At 51.1% G+C, this 17,807-nt stretch overlaps 2 protein-coding genes across 2 annotated transcripts in view; both read right to left on the reverse strand.

Annotated features, from left to right (window-relative positions):
• Positions 1-17,807, reverse strand: part of Timp2 (TIMP metallopeptidase inhibitor 2) — a 46,704-nt gene that overhangs the window by 21,492 nt on the left and 7,405 nt on the right. The window lies entirely within an intron of this gene.
• On the reverse strand, positions 1,913-17,078 carry Cep295nl (CEP295 N-terminal like). The gene is made up of 2 exons (XM_027425518.2): positions 10,804-17,078; positions 1,913-3,974 (listed from the first exon to the last, which is right to left on the reverse strand). The coding sequence occupies exon 2, from the start codon at positions 3,827-3,829 to the stop codon at positions 1,955-1,957; it is 1,875 nt and encodes a 624-aa protein (XP_027281319.1). The 5' UTR covers positions 3,830-3,974; positions 10,804-17,078; the 3' UTR covers positions 1,913-1,954.

The raw sequence follows: 17,807 nt of genomic DNA on the forward strand, positions 1-17,807 counted from the left end.
GATGATTGAGAAGCAAAAGGCAAATCTCAACACCCTGTGGGAAGCTATTAGAGTCCAGCCAGATGAGCAGTGGGCAGAAGGGCAGGCTTGGGTTGCTCAGAAACCCACAAAGGGTCGGTATCTCCCATCTTGCTGTAGGCCTAGCCCCTGGCCAGCACTCCTCACACAGGCTACTCATTGCTTGTGTTTCCAACTAGCCACAAGTTGCATGGCCTTCGTGTGCCGTTCACAGCTTAGCTCCTGGGACAGAGTTGGGTCAGTGGCGGGGACAGAGTTTGGCACTCGGTATAAATGAAAGAAAATATCAGGCAAGCAGATGGACCTCTTTCGGGAGAGATGGTGCAAACGGGAAGCAGAGGGGTGGTAAACGGAGCCCTCCCGCCCACACCCCAGCTGCACGTTTTCATTCGCAGCTTCCAAAAGCGCTCTAAACAAGAGCTGGTGCCAAAGCTGGGGTTAGACTATGAAAGCACTTCTCAGCGCCAGACCTGATCCACAGGCACTGGCTGCGTAGCTCTCTTTTCAGAAAGGGGCACAAACACAGCTGGGACCCTGCCAGGCAGGCTCTGAAAGCCCACAAGAATACGCCACGGTGAACAGGAGCAAGCAGAGGTTCTGTACTCCTGGCTGAACATCAGGAGCTAGGCTAAGACCTCAACCCCATGGGAAACCACCCACGACCCGCTGCCCGCCGTGGTCAACAACATCTATACGCTGCAGGGTTCAGCAGGAGCGTGTCTGAGGAGGACACACGGATGAAGAAAGAAAATCGACACACGGCAGCGGACCCTGCTTTTAGCTCCCCCTACCACCTGGGTCATGGATTTGGCTGATACACTTACAGTTGTTCATTCTATTATCTACAAAACACATAGGAGATAAATATGGCCATTTATGGACCAATATTCCCAATTTGTCATGATCAAATATGATCAATCAAGGTTTTTGGAAGAGGGCCATGAAAGGAAGATGAGAGGAAGAAGGGAAGAGATGAGAAGACCCTCAGAAACTAACAAGGAGCCACAGCCAGCAGTCTCTGCCTTAGCCAATCAAGTCTCATCCTACTTGGTATGCCTACTCATGACCACATCCTCTGTGGCAGACCCCACTCCCACCCCACCAATGCCCCAACTGTAGTGTTGGGGATTGAACCCTAAGCCTCATGCACCCTCCTCTACCCTGCTCTAAGCCTAGATTTCCCACAGCTGCTTTGGGGCTGCAAAAGTAGAGCTGAGCAGTGGCCAGAGGCTGACTGGCAACGCTCACCCTCTAGGCTCTGCAGAGAAAAGTATGTTGGTCACTGCCTACCTGGTATATGCTCCCCAAAGCCAGGTGGCTACTAGTTCAGAGTGATCCCCCATCTACCTGGCACGTGCTCCCCACATCCAGGTGGCTGCTGGTTCAGAGTTTGAAGAAGCTAAGGAGAAGGAAACTGAACACCCAGGTCTCCCCCTCCCACCTTCACCCTCCAGCACTGGCCCCACCATCACTGGGTGATGGAGTCACCCAGCTGGGCTGGGCTAGCTTGCCCCCAGCCATAAAAGTTCTAAGAATGCATAAATTGTGAAACAATGTTGGCTTTGTCTCTTTGTGTGTGTGCCTTCTAAAAGACAGAGGTTTTAGCTAATGGCTCTGACATTGTCTCAGCCAGAGGCCAAGCAAGCCATGATGTATCTCTTGAATCTGTGCCCGTCTGACCTTGAATACCCCTGCAAGCCCAGGGTTTGGGTAAACCATCTGAAGTGACGATTTTTACCTGGGGTTTCCATTAAGTACCCACAGCCCATAAAAACAGACTCTGCAGAACTTGAGCTAGATTCGCTCTCTGGACACCACAGGGATTCTGATTCTGCAGGAAGGAGTTTGCCAAGATGGCAAACAAACAGACTTAAGAGAGGCAGACACACAGGCATAGCAGTCATCAGGAATGTATTGATCTCGGGTGGGTCTGCCTTTAAAATGATTTTTGAAACTCTTGCAAGCGTTTCCTGGCTTTTTCCAAAAACTGCTTGTGTAACTTGTTTTGCTCTAAAATCTGCTGCTGAAGGTCACGGATCATCTCGCTCTGTTTGTCCTCATCGAGAAGGCTGCTGTCCAGGGAAATGGTTCTGCTAGGGGCTGGGACCTGGACCCCAGAGGAATAAGAAGTCTTAAGAAGAGCCAAGCGCAACCTCCTGCGTTCCCTGCGTTCTTCCTCTAGCTCGGCCTTGTAATGAATTTCCAAGCTCATGTCAGGGTGTTCTGTCATCTCCAACAATGTCTTTTGCCTTCTTTGCTCCAACTCTGCCTTCTGCTTTTGCCTCATAGCCATCCAGCTTGCTACAGCTTTTGCCTGTTCCTCCAGGTAAGGCTTAAGGCTTTCTTCGTCCATGGTGGCTGACTTGGGTGGCTCCTGTCCTGACTGTGGGCTTCCTGAGAATGCGTCGTCTTTCAATGCGTCGTCTTGTTTGCTAGAAGTTCCTGCCACAGGGACAGATACCAGGCTCTCACTCTTTGGTAGGTGCTTTGGCATCTGTTGGTACCTAGGGTACTCGGTCTCACCTAGCAACTGTTTCAAATCGGTTTTGGACCACGTTTCATGGGCCACCATGTCTGATGGGCTCCCAGGCTCCTCAGCCATCGTTTCTGCCTCCTCTGCATTCGCCTCTCTTGGGGTGTCGCTGCGCACAACCTGAGTCTCTGCTGGGCTCTGTAGCTTGTCTGGACCGGGGTCCACCTTGAGCTTCTGTTCGAGGTGCAAATTCAGGTGATTCTTCAGCTTTCTATTTGTGTTAAACAATTCTTCGAAAGCAGACTCAATGTCTTTGTGCCACTGATTCTTATCGCTGTACTTGGACGGCGCCCCCTGGGATGTGGCCTCCTGTCTGAAGGTGGAGCTGAGAGGCGATGTGGCCTCCTGTCTGAAGGTGGAGCTGAGAGGCGATGTGGCCTCCTGTCTGAAGGAGGAGCTGAGAGGCGATGTGGCCTCCTGTCTGAAGGAGGAGATGACAGGCGATGTGGCCTCCTGTCTGAAGGAGGAGGTGACAGGCGATGTGGCCTCCTGTCTGAAGGAGGAGATGACAGGCGATGTGGCCTCCTGTCTGAAGGTGGAGGTGAGAGGCGATGGCTTTTCCAAGTCAGCTGTTTTGCCCTGCAGACTCTGGTCTCTGGAGTTCTGATTTATGTTCTGAACAAAGTATGATGTCCCTCTTCTCATCCGTCGCCGCCCCTCCCTGGGTATTTCCTTCTGTACTTCCTCCACCCACTTAGTTTCCCCAGCACCAGCTAAGAGTGGATTGATGTCTGGCCCTCTGCTCACCCGTTGGTAGCCACCAGTGCTCTTACTTGAAGACACACGCTTCCCTTTCCCCTTCTCACTGGGGTTTGGGCCCCGGGCTTTGGTAGTACCTCGTCTCTCTGAGCACGTTGCTTTTTTCCGGGATTTGGGTTGTTGCCTGGGGTGCTCCTCCCGGCGACTCTTCTCTCTAAAGGGTGCTCTGTTTCTCTCCTTAGTCCTCATGTGTTTTGCTGAGCCTTTCCGGTTGTGTTCCTCCACAATGAAGTCATTTCCCATGGCCTGCCCTGTTGCCTCATCCAACAGATGGGCTAAATAGAGGTGTTCCATGTCTTTGAACTGCTGCAGCCGGGCCTCCTGCCACTCTGCCTTCAGCTCCTTAGCCAGGCGCTGCAGCTGCTGGGCTTTCCACTGTTGCAGTGTTACATCAGCCTTGTCTTGGACTTGCATCAGTTCAGGCTTCTGTCTCAAAAATAAGGCTTCCTCATCACAAGAGGTGCTTAGCTCAGTTGACTGCTCCATGTCTCTCTGCATTTCTGTTAGTTTTGCAGACATGCTTGCAAGCAAAGGTGGCTGTAGCCAAGGAGCAGAGGTCGCAGGGTCTGGGGCAACCGGAGAAGCGATGAGAGAGTCACAGAAAACCTACAAGGCCAGGAGGGCACAGGCCGCTCTGGACAGCTGGAGAAAAGTGTTCAAAGCCCTGGAGACAAGTGTACATGGGATTCTCAATGCAGGGTACACTCAAAAACACATCCACCAGGTCTCCCCTCTGCCCCTGCCTACTAGCACCCATTCCCTGACTCTTGACTTCTGTCCCAAACACCTTGGATAAGAGCCTGTGGGTACATCTGTGTCATAAGGTGTGTCTGCAGAGGACTTCTGTAGTGTCTGGAGATGACTTTTGTCATCACAACTGGAGGGAGGAGGTACTATCAATCAGGCTGGGGACAAGCCAGGACCGTTACTACATCCTGAAAGGCACAGGGTGGCCTCAGGACAAAAAAAAAATGACAGCCATACTGAAAGTGAGAACCCTCTACCTCAGGGGGAGGCTGCCAGAAGGGGCAGGTGAGAACAACCCTGAGGAAGGGGGTGGGAGCTATGGCTATGTAGCCTGCAACGAGAGAGCTGCTTATGTGTGAAGAGAGGAAGGGGCAAGAGAGGGAGCACCTGCAAGCAGTGTGTGTGCAGGGGCCTGTGTGTAAGGATGCGTGCTCAAGCATCTGTGTTACACACCTGTATGCACAAGAGCAGGGGTGTGTGTGAAAGGGATATGTAGAGACAGGCATGCTTGTTACTTGGGTCCAATACAACAGAGGTGCAGGCACACAGTCTAAGTACCTGTCTTTGAGGAGGAGGGAGGGACATATGCAGGCGTGTGTGGGGATGAGTGCATACTTGCTGCATGGCTCCAAAGCAAACCAAACAGAGGAGACATGTATGTTATGTTGCATCACGATGCCCAGCTTGTCACCGTGAGGTTATCAGAGGACTGTTGTGTGTCCCTGTGGCATCAGAAAGAAGCCCATGCCTTTCTAGAGAAGTTGTGCTTCCTAAGGGGGACAGAGTCCCGTGGCCTCTTGGACACTATGGTCTGTATCAAGAGCCCCTGCCTTCCCTTTCTTTTAGTCCCCATAGATGCAGGCTGACCAGCTTAAGCCAATGTCCATCATGGCAACCAGGAAACAGTTCCTCGTGTCCATCACAGATAATGCCATAGTTCAGGCTCCTCTGAGCACTGGGCAGCCATCATGCGGGGCTCCTTGTTGACTCCTCCCTATAGAGTCCAGGTTGACCTGGAACTCGTAATGGTCCTGTCCCCCAATCCCCACCCCCACCAAGTGCTGAGCTTTTAGGCATGTACCGCCACACATGGCATAGACCATTTTTTGTCTAGTAGCCTTGGGAGGTAAAGAGCTATTATCATCCACATTTCACAGATGGGGAAACTAAGGCAAGGCGCAAGGGGAAGAGCCAGATTACATAGCTGGAAAGAAGCTAACAGGCCCTCTCTGACTGGGTAGATCAAAAGGCCTTTGGCCAGCCATGGCCAGTCACACAATCACTGACATGGACACATATAACTTTGTGAAAGCGCCTTGCTCCAGACCAGGCAATTAGAAACAGTTTCTTAAAACAGCCACTGATATTATACCCACCAGTCAGCCAACAACCATGGTGGCCAAAAGAGAATGAAAGGAAGCCGGGACCCTCAACTCAGGGCCCAGTGTGGGGAAAAGTTGTCTCCTTCTTCTTCTTCTCCTTCTTCTCCTTCTTCTTAACAAATGGTTAACAAATGGTATTCACACTCAAAGGAGAGAGACCCACACCTTTTCCACACACCGTATAAAAAAACCAAACTCACAGTCAATCCTGCAGAGACCTAATGCCAGGTCTAAAAATATAAATGTTTAGAAGAAAAACAAGTGTACACACACATGCGCGCACACACACACACACACACACACACACACACACACACACACACACACACACGGCCCTGGCTGAGGCCAAGATTTCTTAGATGTACCAGGAAAAAACCAGGCAGTTAAAGATGCTGATGACGCCACGAGAAGGAAAGCAGCGTGTTAGGAGACACCTTCTTCTGCAGAAGCCGAGGTTTTCAAGGCCACAGATCCAGGAAGAGACTCTCGTCCACAACACTTGAACAGCTCCGTAAGAAGACAACCTAACTGTAAAGGAAGCTGCAGCAAGATGGCTCTGCAGCTAAAAGAGCTCGATATGTAAGCCTGACAGCTTGAGTTCAATCCCCAGGGTCCCAGGAAGAAAAGCACCAAAGCCGCGAGTCGTCCTCTCACTCTGCATACACGCCGAGGCATATGCCCATTCATAGACCCACAAAAATAACACAAGAAATATTTTTAAGAGATACAAATAGAACTGGAGAGATGGTTTAGCACCAAGACCGCTCTTCCAGAGGACCTGGGTTCGATTCCCAGCACGCATGTTGGGGTGGCTCACAATAGCTGTAACTCCAGCTCCAAAGATCTGACACCTCTGGCCTCCATGGGTCACGTGCACATCTCGCCACCTTACCCCTACTCCCCACCCACCCTATCTTCCATCCTCCACCATCCCCCACCCAGCCCCCTTCCCACACGTCCCCATCCCACTCCTGCCACAACATAATTAAAAATAATCTTTTTGAAAGAAAAAGATACAGATAGGCACTTCACCAAAGAAGACAGATGCGTGGCTAAGACAGCGCGCATGAAAAGATGGCCAAGAGCGGCATGCACCAGAGAAAAGCAGGCTGTTACTGCTTTACGCCCTGGAGGGTGGCTACAATCAGGAGGAGACAGGGAAATGGGAACCCTGCACCCTGGTGGGGGTGAGGTCTGGCAGTTCCTCTGAGTCTGTCTAGGTCGGTTGAGTGACCTGGAATTACCACTCTTCAGCCAGGAGAAATGGGAGCTCAGAGGGGCTGGATGACTCAGATCCCAGAGCAGCTGGGTGTAAATATGCATTGCATACCAAATCCGGAGCTTTACCTACACAGGGAATAGCCGCAGGGGTGTTGCAGTGGGCGGGGAGGGTCTGTGTTGCTGTTACTGTCTCTTGGATGGCACCAATCCCACCTAAGGTTTGAAGTCTGTTTCTGAGCCTGGAGCTTCTGGCTCCCATACATTCGAACAGGTGACAATCACTGAGACATGCCATGTCTCTGCCAATCAGTGGTGCCCCCCCCACCTCACCGTCTCAGTCAGTGACCCTCATCCTCATGGAGAAACCTTTGGGATAAGCTTTGAAACGTTAGAGCTAGCTCCATAGTTCATGAATCCATGGGCCATGACAACTGCCCACCACATATTCAGTGCCTTTCTGCTCTTTCCCAAGCTCCTCTCCCATCCTATCCTGTGAACAGAAGATAGGACTCCCCCTGGATTCATGGAGGGTCCTTGCTGAGCCTGAGATGGCTGGAGAGAAGCTCCTGTTGTTCACCTGTTGCCCCCACCAATAAGTTCCCAAGTGTCATCTATGGTCACCAGCAGCGCACACCTGAGCCAAGGGGGTTCAGCCACAGCTGCATGGAAGAGAACACAATGCCTTTGGGCAGTTGGGTAGAGGAACGCCCCATGCTGGCCCCAATGAAATCAGAACCAAAGTAATATAATGAGAAACCACATAAGGAGCCTTAAGATGGCCTCATGCCTGCCAGCCTGATCCTGGTAGCAGGACATGGGGTCCTGCAACTGACCTGTGTAAGGTCTGTCTCACTATGCAGAATTATCATATTGCCCGCACCATGTGGATGCCCAGGTCTGCCTACTCCACATCTACAAGAACAGTCACACAGTTAAATAGTGGCCATCAGGCCCTCTACTTGCTGGGGTCTGTTGTGACAATGCTGACACACCTTCCTACTTGGAGCTACACAGTGGCTACAGGGATAAACCCTCCCATTGTAGGTGACAATTAACATGACATGAACACTCACTAAATAGTGAGCACAGCATATACCACTGCCTTCCACAGACACAAGTCAACAACAGCCGAGAGCTACTACCTCTAGGGATGCCGGGGGACCATGGACGCATGTGCCATGGTCCCCTTTTAGAGATGCTTACTCAGGCCAGGTGATGCTTGTGAAGACAGGGCCAAGGGGAACTAGCTGGGTGAACTCAGCGTCAATAATCACAAAGCCATAAAGTGGGATGACTTCCTGTCACTCCCAGGCTTCACACATATCTCCTCATCTGTCTGGAGACGCACTTTGGGGGAGCTGAGACCCAGAGAGGTTAAGTAACTTGCCTAAGGCCATCCAGTCCAGATCTCAGCAGACAGACTCAGGTCCAGGTCCCTAACCTGCAGGAGCAGGAGCTACCTCCAAGATGAACATCAGCTTTCATCTGGGCTGCATCTGTTTCCTGGTTGCTGAGGCCTGAGACGAGCTTGTGAGCTTTCTGGGTGTTTCTATGAGACACAGCAGTGCCTCTGAGTTGACCCAATGTTCCACCTGCTGTCTTTCAACAGGCGGCCTTGGCTCTCTCCCTCCCCCCAAAGCAGCTGAGCCCCTAGGATTTCTTACAAGCCTTTCTGTCTCCCACCCACCTCTCTGCCTGCACCCTCCCCAACTACAGCACACCGAGCCAGCCTACACTGGTCCCCTGTTGTCCTGACCATCAAGTCTCCATATACCATCCACAGCCAACAGGCTCTACCCTAGGGAGATTGCTACCCCAGCCTGTAGGACAGCAGCAGGGTCACGTCATGCGTCCCACCAGCTCCAGCCCCAATGTCCACTGCTGCCCAGAACCTTAACTGTGCCCGTGTGTGTTCTTGAGCTAGACATGCCCTCGCCTTCTCCATCTGTATTGCAAACTCCTGCAACTCCCCTCCCTGGGACACCCAGCAACGGTAGCTCTTCAACAGCCTGCACACTCAGGACTCAGACATCAACATTTTTTGGAAACATAGAGACAGTTATAGGTTACTGACATCAGCTGGGGGGAACATTTCTATGCAGCTCAGCCTTGCAATCTCATGCATGCAATCTGACAGTGCTGGGTCACGTGTGAGTGATTGGCACACAGCATGCACAGCTCACTCTTTGCAAAGCAACACTGTTTTCTTTGGTTCCTTGGGACAACACAGGGGACCCTGAAGAATTCTTAAGACACAAAGAACAGGGTTTTCTTAAACTAAGTGACCCCCAACATAATGTGGCCTTAGTAAGTCAGTTTTTTGTAGCTGCTGCAACCCTATCTAAATGCTGGCTATAACTTCCCCCCTACCTCTTTTTTTTTTAATTTTTATTTTATGTGCATTGGTGTTTTGCCTGCATGCATGTCTGTATGAAGATTTCAGATACCGTGGAACTGGAGTTACAGATAGTTGTGAGTTGCCATGTGGGTGCTAGGAGTTGGATCTGGGTCCTCTAGAAGAGCAGCCAGTGCTCCCAACCACCAAGCCATCTCTCCAGATGCCCACCCTCTACCTCTTTTACAGAAGCCTAGCACTACAGGAACAAACATCTAGCAGTTGAATCTGACATAAAAGCAAACAGTATAGGGACCAGTGGGCCTAGCTGGTGTCAGCAACCCAAGCTTTTGACTGTAAGCTCACAGTCCTAAAACACACCACCTATGGGGTGCTGATGACCCACAAGTAAGACAGAAAATCAGCTGCCAGGCTCCAGCTTAGACGGCTCTTGTGTGGTTTTGTTGAGACTGGGTCTCACCACAGGCTAGTCTGTAATTTGTGATCCTCCTGCCTCCACCTCTCCAGGGCTAGGTCTTGTGCCACCAGGCCCATATCCCAACATTTTTCAACAGATTGTATTCCTAGCCAAATCTGACAGGACCAGATGCAACAGGAATGCATCCAAATCTCACCAAATTCAGCAATCAGAGTGTAGAGGTTTGGAAAGCCAAAGCACTGCCTGTGGCTGGGAGCCACACAGCCACCCAAAGAACCGGTATGATGTCTATCTGCAGTCAGAGAAGAATCTAACTCTGTGATGGACAGCCTAGACAGACAGGCAGCCCTGGACAGCCTTGGACACAGAGGGAAAGACGGGGACAACGTGGTGGTAGTGCTTCTGTGTCCTGTGTCTGCAGCCAGGACACCTCAGCAGCAAAAGAGATGGCCTCTGCCCCTGATGATGGCCCCTGGATCAACTCAGCCAACATCTAAGATTAGAAACAACAGTCAAGGTATAGGAAGATGATGGGCAGACGTGAGTCGGTGATTTTGAAGGCATAAGAAGTGTCTCTGAATGGCCATTCGACAAGGTCACAAGATGGCAATGAAAGACACAAGAGGGACTGAGAAGGTGGCTCGGTCAGCAAAGCTCTTGCTGTATGAGCATGAAGACCTAAGTGTGGTCTCTGGCACCCAAGTAAAGTAGCTGGGCACAGCAACTCATCCCTGCGACCGGCGTAGGAGAGCCAGAGACCAATAGGTAGATTCCCTGGAACCCACAGGCCAGCCAGTGTATCCAAATTGGTGAGCTCCAGGTTCAGTGAGAGACCCTGTCTCAAAATGTTTGGTAGAACGCAAACAAGGAAGATACCTGATGTGGACCTCTGGCACTTACAAAACCAACAGACAATCAAATCAAAGGAGCAATGAGAACCAGCCATGGTGGCACACGCTTTTAATCCCAGCATTCTAGAGGCAGAGACAGGAAGGATCGCCAGCCTTGTCTACACAGTGAGTTCTAGGACAGCCAGGGCTACACAGAGAAACAGGAGCTGAGGAAGGACAGCTGGATGAAGGGTTGGAAGAGCAAGGGGAACCAGGTGGGAAGGATCTAGATTAGGCGGAAAGCAGGGCGGGAGTAGGTGACACCAACAAAGACCTCAGAAGGACAGTGACAAAAGCAGAGGCCTCCACAGGCTGAAGAGTGCGGAGGAGCACTGGCGGTATGCTGTGTGTCCTGGGAAAGGGCCTGAATGCCGCTACTTCAGTCCCTCATCTGTGAAGTGTGTGATGGCAGCCTCTCCCAGTACTGTAAGGACCACCCAGATGCTCAGCCAGTCATGTTGGGACCAGGTACTACTTACTGTGTATGTCTCCTGGTGACTGAGCCAGACCACTGAGGGCACATTACAGGGACGCTGGAGTTGGCCGGGCGAAAGGAAACACTCTCCACAGGGCTGTCTTGAAATCATTGGGTAGGCAGTGAGACAACCATCCCTGGAGGCATCCAAGCCAAGCCCAGGTGAAATAAACATCAGAAATGTTTTTAACCCCATTTCTGGGAGTTCTTGCTTGTATGACACAGTGTGTTGCCTGGCCTAAGGTTCCTAAAGCTGCTGGGCTGGGTGTTGGAGTAGAAGTGCCAGCAAGTCCCCTAGGGATGGGCATGGTGGAACTAAGCCCTGCCCAAGTTCATAGCAGGTTTTCACCCCAATCCTGGGGGCAGGGCTACATACTGACATTTTACCATCTCCTCGTCCTCCACCAGGACCAGATGGGCTCTACCAGACTAAGACAGCTGGGCAGCCAGCTAAGGGGTTGAAGGACAAGCTCATATTTCCAAAGACAATCTTGTAGCAAGCTGACCTCCGACCTCAGGGTCCAGACATCCACCAACCAAGAGGGGCACTTACAGCTAATCCAGCTGGTACTTTACTAGGTGTAGGGGTGATGCTCGCCAAAGCCAGGTCAGGGCACCCACACCAGCTGCCACTCTTGTTCAGTCATGACATCCCTCCTGCTTCTCAAGGCAGCTGCAGAGTCTCCCCAGGCCCTGGCCCCCACTAGTCTTCCTTACAAGACAGGAACTTCTAACCCTGCATCAGAACTTGGCCTGGGCATCCGTTCTCCCCAAACAGCTGGGTACCAAATGAACCCCCCTCCCAGAGAAGAAGGGGCAGACACTGCAATCTTACAATCTTGTCCTAAGGTGGTCCACGTGGGGTCTCAGGGGTCACTGGCTCAGGTTAGCTGGAATCACCACTCCCCACCTCTGCCAGCAGCCCAGGCTCTGCCCTGGCTGGTTAACTATGGGAGACTGTTGTCATGGGAACAGCAGAGCTGTTGTGCTGTGACATCAGCGCAGGGTGAGGCCAGTCAGAGGACAAAGTTTCAGGTGAGAAAAGCAATCACACATTTGTCTGAAGTGGCTGGGGCAAGAGCTTTTTGAAGGTTTTGACACACAGAGGCCATGCCATAAAGAAACTCTCAGGTCACAGCCACCGTGGCGTGGAGGACACCCTCCCTCGCCCAGCCTCAGGTGGTGCTCTCCACCCTGTCTGTCTAAGACATACTTCAAGTCTCAAGGACAAATGCTTCCCATACCTTGTCCCATAGAGACAGAGGCTAGCTGGACTTGGGCAGAGGGAATATGGGCTACTTCCCAACAGCTCTGGGATTCTGACTGAGGCAGGCAAAGAAGGATGACTCCAGCCCCTCTGTCACTCATAACCCTACAGAATGCAAAGTCAGACATGCTTGGCCGCATTTCTAGGGTTGGAGCATCCTCTGAAAATGGGACCGCTGAGAGGTTGAGTTTGCGGAATATGGCTTTGATAAAGCGTCAAACGTTTCTTCTATGGAGGAAAAGTGAGCTGCAGAGAAGGCTGAGGAGTGGGACTCTCGGAGAGCACTGGCCTCCGAGAACTAACCCTGGAACCCAGGGCTTTGACTGGGTTGGACAAGCTCTGGGAGGGGCTACTGACCACTGACTTGGGCCGATGCACGCGTCATCCCCTCAGGAGGACTGTCTCCACCAAACGCCCTCCGTTTTTCTGTTCCCTTTTCTCACATCCCTGTGATGGTTTATTTTCTATGACAACTTGATGAGCTAAGGGACACCCAGCTAGTTAGTGAGCAAAGGGACACCCAGCAAGCTGGTTAATCCAGAGCTATTTCTGGACACGATTAGCTCCGAATCAGGACTTTATGGGCTACACTAAGCAAACTTGAGGACTCAGAAGAAGTGAGCTGCTTTCTCTGCTTGGGCGCGGCATCATCTGTTTTCTCCAGCCATCAGGGCTCCTGGACCTGCCCTTTGCCCTCTAGACTCACTCCATCCACCCCCACTCTTCACTCTTTCTGTTCTGCAGAGGTGGTTTGCAGTCTATCATGGTGGGAGGCCGTTCCCATACCAAACCCTGGGCCTTCTCTCCCTGTTGGTTCTGTCTCTCTGGGGAACTCACAAATACAGCCCTGGGATTGGCTCCTGTGTCTCCCCCGCCCACCCCCGTCTCCCATCAATTCTTTGGCAAGAGGAAAGTTCCTAGATACAGAATATACTGCCCCTTTAATAGGTGGCTCCTAATAGGTGGTTCTTTCGACCTGCCCCTAACTGCTCATCACTTGTAGTTTCCATTACTACCCTCTCTAGGTCTGTTCTGGAACAAAAGTGATATTGCCATACCCAGCCCTGCCACACCTTGGCTCTCCTGACACTTCTTGGTTGATCCCAGAGCCCCAAGCTGTGCATTAACCCAACCGGCAGACTGGGGAGACAATGGCTCAGTTTGAGAAAGTGCTTGCTGGGTCAGCATGAGGATGTATGCTTGATCACCAGCAGAATGTAAAAAGCTTGGAGTGAGGTAGGGGCACACACTGGTAACCCCTATGCTGGGGAGGTCCAGACAACAGGTGGATCCCATGGGGATCATTGCCAGCACCAACAAAAAACCAACCACAACAAAACCACCAACAACAACAAAACCACCACCACCACCAAAACCCCCCAAATATCCACTCTGCTAAACAACACGGGCCACACTGGCCAAGACAGGTCTAGAGGGTGTCAGGTTGATTGCTGCCTGTTATTAGACAATCATAGCAAGAACTAACTTTAAAAAAAATACATGTATAATTCAAGTCCATTTTAGGAAAATGAAAAAAAAAAAGATGCACTTGCAAACAGGAGTCTGATTCCCTCATATGTCCTCACTTTTACATTTTAATTTAAAACATCCATGCCAGGCTGGGGGAGGAACGCTCAGAGTGCACTCACGTAGAAGGTACTGAGTTCACCCTGCACCACACAGCAGGCAAACGACCAGCATCATCTGTTACCTGCTGGGTACCTGATACTGTACTTATGACCCCAGGTACTGCAATATCCGGGGGCTTCTAGCCTTCCCCCCAGACAAGCAAGACTGGATAAACTTGTGACCAAATGCTTACTGGTGTCTGTTACCAATTCTCTCAGAAGAAAAAAATCCTGGATACAGGCCTATTTTTATAATCCTGACTGCTCTGCCAGCACGCCCATGGGAGACTCCAGAAGGCGTACATTGAGACACAACATCTTTGTCACCAAGCCTCCACAAGGACACCCAGCCTCCTACCCCCTCCAAGGAATAGCACCCTTATATCCAAAGCCGGGAACTTGCTCCTGTTGAGTCTCCAGGGACTCCTGGCACTGCCACTGTACTGGTGACCTTGGACAAGTCACAGACCTTCCTGCTCCATCTTCTGAAGGTGGAGTCGAAAGAAGCCAAGTTCAAGTGTCCCTGAGGGAAAAGGGGTCACCAGGTGCTCCCATCCTCAGCATGATGGGGAGATGGCCTCTTATGACACTGCTGTCCCTATAGCTCCTGGGCAGAAGCCACAGGTTTCTCAGGAGTTGAGACTCCTGGAAGGAGACAGAGGGGCTGACAGCTGTGGAACCCATCAGGACATCTTACCATTGCCTTTTGGAACTTAACTCATCAGCACCTTCCTTACTATATTTTCAGGGATGGTTAGACAGGCACCAGCCTGCTGCCATAGAAGAGGAAACAGAGTAGGGACTCAGCTATGGGGCTGTGAAGCCAGAGGCCTCTCCAGACACCTCCTTCTGCCTTAGTTAAGAACCAGCTGGCCATTGTCCTAATCAGGTGTCTGTTATAACCAGAGGTGCCTGGCAAAGGCTGCTTCTGCCACAATAAGTCTACAGAAGGTGGTTAAACTCCAACAGGGTTCCAGGAAAGACAGAGCCACCTGCAACCACAGGTTGGAAAGGGGACAAATAATGTTTCAAGCCATATGCTGACCCTCAAGACACACTGACAAGACCCCTGGGGTCTATACCCACAGGGAAACCTGAATGGAGAACCAGGCTTTTGCCATGAAGCTTCCCCCACACCCTTCGCCTATTCTCCCCTAGGAGCCCAGGGCAGGTTGGGGGCCTTACTGCAACTTCAGGGCACTTTGAAGAATGCCCCCCATTCCTTCGCAAGTCATCCTGCTTGCTTCTGGAAATGACAGAGCAGGTAACCAGATGAAAACTACCATAGCACACAAACCACAAACCTGCCCCAGTGTCACAGAGGCCAAGGACAGAAAGAATTTTCTACAAAGGACAGACTGTTGAGGACTCAGCAGGCCGTGAGGGTTACAAACGACTTGTGTCATATCCATCCAGCCCCCACTGTCGTCCTATAATACAGACACAGACAATGCCCAATCTCCATAAAGCCTTATTTGCAATGGGTGGTCTGTCCAGCCATGGGAGTCATTTTATCAACCACAGAAAGAGGCCAGGAAAGTGTCAGGATGTAGCTGCCTTCTGTGGGGCTGAGTCACACCAGTGAGACAGCAATGTGTCCTGGTGCAGTGCCAGACATACACAGGGAAGAACCAGCTCATGTGGAAAAAGGCACAACCTGAGGCTACCCTGGAAGCCTCAGATGAGGTCACTTTTTCTCTGGGTGTTGTGAACTAGACAGGGGTCACCTTGGAAGGGTCTTGGGATCAGATAAAAAACACTAGAGCACATGCTTTAAATACTCATGTGTATGTATGTGTGCATGGGCATGTGAGTGCAGGACCCACAGAGGCCAGAAGGGGGCACAGGATCCCCTGGAGCTAGAGTTACAGGCAGTTGTGAGTCATCTGACATAGACACTGGGAAGCAAACCCAGGTCCTTTGGAAGAGCAGTCAGCACTCTTAACCCTCCAGCCATCTCTCCAGCCCCCATGAATTGCACACTTCAATGGGGAGATTGGTATGGTGCACGAATCACACCTCAATAATGAATAATGCTGAGCCTTTGCCAGAGTCAGAGAAATACAATTGTCTCAAGGTAATGTCTAGAACACAATCCATGATGGAAGGAGGAGAGCTCAACCTCTTGAACGTTGTCCTCTGCAGTGCACGTATGTACACACACACACACTTTTAAGAAAAAAAGCCAGGAGACTGTCAGCAGATTTAACAGTTCAGCAGCTGCCTCCATAAACCAGGGTAGGAGCCAGCTGCCCACTTGTGTAATGGTGGGGTTCCACCCTCAGGCTGGGTTGATCCAAGGCTTTCCCTGAGTCCTTGCTGTGTAGAGAAGGAACGTAGTTCCCTATCTAAAACCAGGAATATGCTTGGCAGGGCCAGTGAGGGCTTGGGGCCAGGGCCCTGGGGGAGCTCCACTTCAAATCCTGAGAAAGAACCCAATTCTTCTCATGGTGAGATTGGACTTATCGGTCCCAAGGCTGCTGTGTACATGTCATGTGTTCCCCTTGTGCAACACTGTTTGATTCCCTTGCTACGTCTCATTGCATGATAGCTTTCCGCTGACACTGTCCCATTCCCCCACACACCCCCAAATAGTATCTAAGATGCTGTACTTCACAATAAACTCGCTGGGCATAAGACACAGCTTGTGCAAGACCTCACAACCCCAGCTTCCTGCATTCTTCACCTTCTCATTTCCTGTCCCTCCCACTTAGGACCCCATCACTGAAGAATGACTTTGTGGTCCAGGTCAGGTGGCAGAACTCTCGGGTTTTTTGACCTGGGTGCCCACTCCATACTATGGCTAAAATGTATGGCTTGTAGAGCTGACACACTCTGGATCTGTTTCTGGATCAGAGATACGAATCTGTCCCACAGCAAACAACTGAGCCCACATTCAACTCTCTGCCAACAAGCAGGCAGGCAAGCCTCACAGAGGCATCTGCCACTCAGCACTCTGCCCCTCCTTCATGGCGGCATGAACCATTCATGGAACCGCAGCCTGCTCCCTGGGACCGCTCCAAGGCAATGTAGGTACAGATTGGCACCAATCCAGAAACACTCCTCTTGAGCATCTTCCTTTTTAAACGTTTTTTGAGACAGAGCTTCTCTGTGTAGCCTTGGCTGTCCTGGAACTCACTTTGTAGACCAGGCTGGCCTCAAACTCACAAAGATCTGTCTGCCTCTGCCTCCCGAGTGTTGGGATTAAAGGCGTGCGCCACCATTGCCTGGCTTGGAACTTCTTCCTATCCAGCCATCTCCTACCCAAAGAGCCATAAGTTCCCTCCTTTGTTAGCCTGGGTCTTAGGGATCTTTCTTTCGCTTGCTTCCTTCCTCCCTTCCTTCCTTCCTTCCTTCCTTCCTTCCTTCCTTCCTTCCTTTCTCTCTCTTTCTTGTTCTTTCTCTTTTTCATTCTTTTTCTTTCTTTCTCTCTCTTTCTTGTTCTTTCTCTTTTTCGTTTTCTATTTCTTTCTTTCTCTTTCTTTCTTTCTTTCTTTCTTTCTTTCTTTCTTTCTTTCTCTTTTATCTTTATCATTACCGTGTGCATACACATGTGTGTGTCAGAGGACAACTTTTGGTGAGTTAGTTCACTCCTACCTTTACATGGATCCCGGGCCTTGAACTCAGGTTGCCAGGTTTGTGTGCAAAGGTCCTTTATCACTGAGCCACTCTGCCAGCCCAGAGCCTCATAGTTAATCATATGCAAAATGGGGATGACAAAGAGAATGACATAGATGAACAGCGGGAAGCAGGGGTGTGTGTCTTCCAGCACATGCTGCTTCCCCAACAGCTGCTGTCACGGGCGGTCACTATCACCAGCCTTCCCTTCAGTGGCGGCCTGGCTTACCTCCATCAGGTTTCTCCCCCTACTATGTGATACCTGCATCTCAGCCCTCAGTGTTGGCAAGTCCAGCTAAGTGTTGGGCACAGAAATTAATGGCCTGGCTGCCACCACCAGTATGCTCTCTCTGCTCCAGAGCCGTTACCCTCTGTCCTCCTCCTTCACCCATAACCTAAGAGAGACGTGAGTGAATTACTGTCTCTGTTTCAGAAAAGGGGCTGGAGGCAGGGACTCAAGTCCAAGGTCACGGAGCTGGTCTCTGGCCATCACTC

Source organism: Cricetulus griseus, chromosome 7 (genome assembly GCF_003668045.3).
Source record: "Cricetulus griseus strain 17A/GY chromosome 7, alternate assembly CriGri-PICRH-1.0, whole genome shotgun sequence".
NCBI lineage: Eukaryota > Metazoa > Chordata > Mammalia > Rodentia > Cricetidae > Cricetulus > Cricetulus griseus.

Bases quoted from the DNA above. Each gene is read 5' to 3' on its own strand.
- Cep295nl (XM_027425518.2), bottom strand. From the start codon at position 3,829: ATGTCTGCAAAACTAACAGAAATGCAGAGAGACATGGAGCAGTCAACT.